The 5,057-nt window shown below is 51.9% G+C and overlaps 1 protein-coding gene across 1 annotated transcript; it reads left to right on the top strand.

Moving 5' to 3' along the window:
• Positions 1-128: 128 nt before the first annotated feature.
• Positions 129-1,445, top strand: J4E86_008666 (uncharacterized protein; the record flags this gene model as incomplete). The annotated part of the gene is made up of 2 exons (XM_051449177.1): positions 129-341; positions 393-1,445. 2 exons carry the CDS (start codon positions 129-131, stop codon positions 1,443-1,445), a joined length of 1,266 nt encoding a protein of 421 aa, XP_051299596.1.
• Positions 1,446-5,057: the final 3,612 nt, after the last annotated feature.

The following is a 5,057-nucleotide window of genomic DNA, read 5'->3' as shown; positions in this document are numbered from 1 at the left end:
CATTGTATCCTCAAGCCTTCGACGACAGATTCTAACAGAGTCCGACAGGCCAATATGTCAAGTTTACTTGCACGACTAGTACCTTGACGCATTACCTTGTTGCTAAGGCTGGCGAAGCGACGATTTATATGGCGACATACACCACTGCCGAGCCTAGCATTGGCGAACTGCGATTCATCGCGCGTCTTAAGAGTAGTGCTCTGCCACTTGAGTACCCATTCGGCGTGGTATCGACGACCGTTGGTTCGACGTCGACTGTTGAGGGGTCAGACGTCTTCGTGGTCGCTGGTCAGACGAGGAGTAAATTCTACTCAAGTGAGCGTTTCATCGACGACACTACGGTAGGTACCACAGTCAGTATGCTTCAATGAGCTTTTACTGAGTCAACACAGCACTGCGTCTACCGAGACGGTGCCGACGCGGTCCACGCCTGCTTCCTCATGAACTCATATTCTTACGAAGCCTCCTCTGGTGGCCCCTTCCACCGCGATATAAACACTAATAACGGAGGGGAATACACGTCGTTGACCTTCTACATGAACAGTGGCCATGTTCAAACAGAGCCGTTCCGTCAGGGTCTGCACGGCCCCTACGCTCTAGCGTTCAGTCGCTCTGGTGTACCAGAAGGTGGCTCCAATATGGATACGACGTTCTTCAAGGACCTTGGTATAACGGGCTACGTGGCTTCATCCGCTAGGGGAACAGTCACCGGCACGGCGACAGGTGTAGGCTCCAGTTTCCAACGGGTATTGCATTGGTATAACGATGGAGCCCAGTACTGGGCGTACGCCGATAGCAGTGGCAAGTTCACTTCGCCAGCAATGAAGCCCGGAAACTACGCGCAGGTCTTGTATCAGGGCGAGTTCAAGGTCAAGGCAGCTAGCGTCACAGTCTCGGCTGGAAAAGCAACTACCGCCAACATTGCCGCCGACACCGAAACCAAGACCTCCATTTGGCGCATCGGCGAGTGGGATGGTCAGCCAAAGGGCTTTCGAAACGCAGACAAGCAACTGCGCATGCACCCCACAGACTCGCGCATGGCATCTTGGGGGCCCTTGACGTATACAGTTGGTTCCAGCACTCTTGACAGTGTTCCCATGGCCATAGTCAAGGACACCAATCCGCTCACCATCAAGTTCTCGAGCACCTCGACTGCAGCAGCGACCCTTCGCATCGGTACTACGCTCTCTTTCGCCGGCTGCCGTCCCTCGGTGACAGTCAACAGCTTCAACGCCGCCGTACCTGCGGCACCAACGAAGATTGATTCGCGTGGCTTGACTCGCGGCGCCTACCGAGGGTTTGGTGAAGTCTACAATTATGCCATACCAGCTGGCACGTTGGTCAGCGGGAGCAATACCATCAAGATCAACTGTGCAAGTGGGAGTTCGGGAGAAGGATTCCTGGCCCCAAACGTGATTTTGGATGCGATAGAGTTGTTCAAGTAGGCTCTCGGGCACAACGGCCTGATTTGGTCACAGTCCCATGGTCTATCAATAGTTGTGTGGATGACGTGTCGTCGTAACATCGTAAGATTGGTCTTCTAACACATTCTTACTTGCACCACTTCTTTTCTTCATCATCGCATGTTACCGATATATGCATCTTGGATCAAAAACGTTTTACTGTGCCTCGGTTTCCTTTAGGCCGAGATGCTTTTCGTAGGAATCGAACGAAACTCCTTATTAATCATCCGAGAAGGCTTGTGGGGCAATGCCTGGGAAGGTCATTTTTATAATCCTTTGCATCAACAAAACATCATTGAAAACGACTCGCCAGGCTAGGTTCCGACGCGATGGACGCAGTATTCACCGTATCATCGCACGAGCAAGGATGGGGCTGTCGGCTCCACCGATAGCTGTGCAGCTTGTAGTCGTATGTCCTTTCCGCGTACACGGTCGAGGTGTCTTCTTCTGGCAATTCAAAGTCTTGATAGGGCAGGTATCCGTTAGCCCATTCCCACGAGTCAGTTACCGGATCAACGCAGCACGCAGTGTTGGCAAAGCTTTGAGAGCTCTGGACCCACCACGAAGGCCCTCGCTGGGGTGGAGTCGATGTGGGAACGTCTATATTCGCTCCCGCTTAAGGTGCAGGATCTAGTAATCGCGACAATGAAGACCATACGGGAGTAGCATTAGGTGCCGGGAATGTGGAACCGGCCGTGGTTTCGAATCCCTCGAAAGCATTAAAGCCAGCTGAATAGCTGATATAAGCGGATTAAACGCATTGCGAGCTTGCCGCGGTATTCCAGCGCTTGCTGTTTGTGTGAAGCGACCCGGCTCTTGGTACGGCGTGGTCGTTCGCCCTGCTTTTCGCTAAGCCAGGGCAATGACAGCCCGGGAAATGAGATCATTTCTGGAGTAGGAAATTCGGCTCGAGACCCGAGTCGCAGTACTTGCTGAAACTTCTGCAGCGTTGATGACAAAACGATCCACCTGATGTATGCATATAATGCGATCAAATGAGTTGCTAAAAGGGTCGTGTTCTAGTTCTGGCGGAAGCGGCGGACTGTCTGAAGCGTCTGTATCTCATCGTCGATGTGATTATCTTGTCCAAAACTGGTGGAGCATGCATATGGTCTGGATCAAGAAATCCTCGATCTTGAGGGCGTTGAAAAGAAGTCGTCTGGGATCGTTATGCAACTCAGCTTTCTTAATGCTGAGAAATCATGCAACTCAACCACACATAGCTACACTCTGGCCAAAGTCTGCTTATCCGTAAGTGAGGAAACTATTAAATACTGATATTATATACCGAACTCGAGTGCCGTCTTGAAAGCTCAGTGCGTCGTATACTCCAAGCAAGGTGCTCGGGAGGCTGCATTAGCTCAAGGCAAGTGACAGGATCCGTGAACTGGGATTAAACCCAACTACCGATGTCAAGCGGCGGGTCACAAAGCGCTAAGATACCTGCAGTCGGGAGTTTTAAGCCCTGTCAGTTTGAGAATCGTTCGACTCATCAGCTCAGCAATGGCGCCATGTAATCCGCTGATGCTTGAGGGTCATCAGCGGTACCACGCTACTGTATGCGAAGGCAGACCGTTATATTTCCGAAGAATGCACTGGGGTGTTGAACGTCGTGATGGGCGATCGACGCGCACGGATGAGAGCCCTGTAGAAGTGGCTGAGGTGTCCTGGTGGGCTAGTCTGTCGAAACCTCGACCATGTCGATCCGTTTCCAGTTATCGTAAGCGAGAGAAGACCACATTAACAAAGTCCTGCGGTCGATAAAGATGTCGAAGTCGAGGTGCGATAGCTCTAAACAGGATCGTAAGGCCTCGGTGAGTGTGTGCGTAATCTTTGGGTTAGCGATGGACCAGGCCTCAATATGCATCCATGCAGGCTGCAACAAGCGCAGCTTACCCTTCAGCGTTGTCAATTGTTAGCGGATCGTCGTCTGTGTGTATACGTTATGCTCAGATGCATGAAGGAAATGCATACACACAGAATGTATGCTGACATTTTGCAACGGATACATGGCGCCAATTTTCGGACAGCGATCATCCAGGGCCACAACTACTCCCAGATATTGTTACAGTAGCCATGTTCAGATATGAACGAAGTTTGGCATTTTTCTCTGGGTGGCATTAACAAATTCTAGAGAAAGCTGTTGAATGGATTGAATGAATTTCAGGAAGATGCCTTGTCGGTACTTGAGACGGTCAGTACATGCCGGAGTCATTTGGAGTGGCTCGCCATGGTATAACCCTGCTTTAGCAACTGACTAGGCAAATACGTTGTCAATAAAGGTAACGAGGCGGCGCAGCGCGTGTACCAAATGGTAACTGCCATCGCCGATTGTTTGTCAGAGGCCAGATGCGATGCGCTGGCTCTGCGCTGTACGCAGCTCTAACCTCACCTGACGATACTGACTCTGAGCTTTCCGAGCTAGGAATCGGCAGTGTTCTAGGGGGAACTGGTGTTTATCGGGATTAACGTGCCCGGTCGCTTCGCTTGCAGGATGTTGACCGATGACGAGAGTGGCCCTGGAATCGAGAGTCGTTCCCGAGGCCCGCTACCTAATACGCAAGAGCGGGTCTAGCGGCTTTGAGTCTAGCGGCATCATGACGCACGTGCAAACCAGCTGGCACCAGCAAACACAATTTGACAGCCTTGCTAGCATCTACAAACATCGGATGACGCAGCTCGACCGGCAGCTTCTCCCAGTGTCGCTGAAGATACCAATCGGCAGGCGTTACGCAGGCAGAACGACGAGAAAGCTGTGGGGGAAAAGAAAACCGGATACGACAGCCTTGGCCTAGGGGCACGGCCATAACCGGATTGACTCGATGGCTTGCATTGCATGCACCGCCGCTGGGAAAGAAACCCGTTCCCGCGAGCTCGCCTTTGCTTTGCGGTAAGTGGCCGCAACCTGTGATCGAATGGGTCGACAACAATATTCGGACACCTTGCACGCCTAGACACGCGAGCCACTCAACGCTGACCCCGTACCTTTGTCGCTAGCATTGTCGATCATGGCGATGGGGGCGGTGTCCATGGCACGCCCCTGTCACCTCGACTGTGTATGCCGTAGAGGCAGTCACTATTCTTCCATAGGTAGGTACTTTGGAATTTTCCTTCGCCCGAACAGCTTACAACGTCCTTTTGAACGATCTTCTCCGCGGTCTCTCTTTCGGTCAGCGTCTTGCGTGTAATCCGACAAGCACCTAGGTATATGTATTTGACCCCAAAACACTCCATTCGGGAGACTTAGACAGCCGCATACTTGCGTGACCCTGATTGGGCGTCCACCTTACATCCCCCACTGGCCGACCGGCCCATCAAAGTCTCCCGCCATCCGAGGACCCTGCCGCGCTACCGACCTGACTGCATATCAGAAGCGGCGTGTTGGTCCCACCTGAAACGTATCCCTGTGATTCACACCTGCAAGGGTCATACATGTATATCAGAGTTCGCTTCCTTGCCGTACACATTTGGTTCTTCCCATATACATGTCTCTCCAGTCTCAAGTCCTTACACTTAAAGGCCCAATTTCGCGAAGCCTCCACAACCCAGTCTCTCAATTTACTCCTTACTTTTCAATTCTAACCAAGTTCAAAC

Source organism: Alternaria arbusti (assembly GCF_024043155.1).
Source record: "Alternaria arbusti strain BMP 1465 chromosome Unknown scaffold_14, whole genome shotgun sequence".
Taxonomy (NCBI): domain Eukaryota; kingdom Fungi; phylum Ascomycota; class Dothideomycetes; order Pleosporales; family Pleosporaceae; genus Alternaria; species Alternaria arbusti.
Note: the sequence above shows the minus strand (reverse complement) of the source record. Positions and strands in the feature narration are given on the sequence as shown.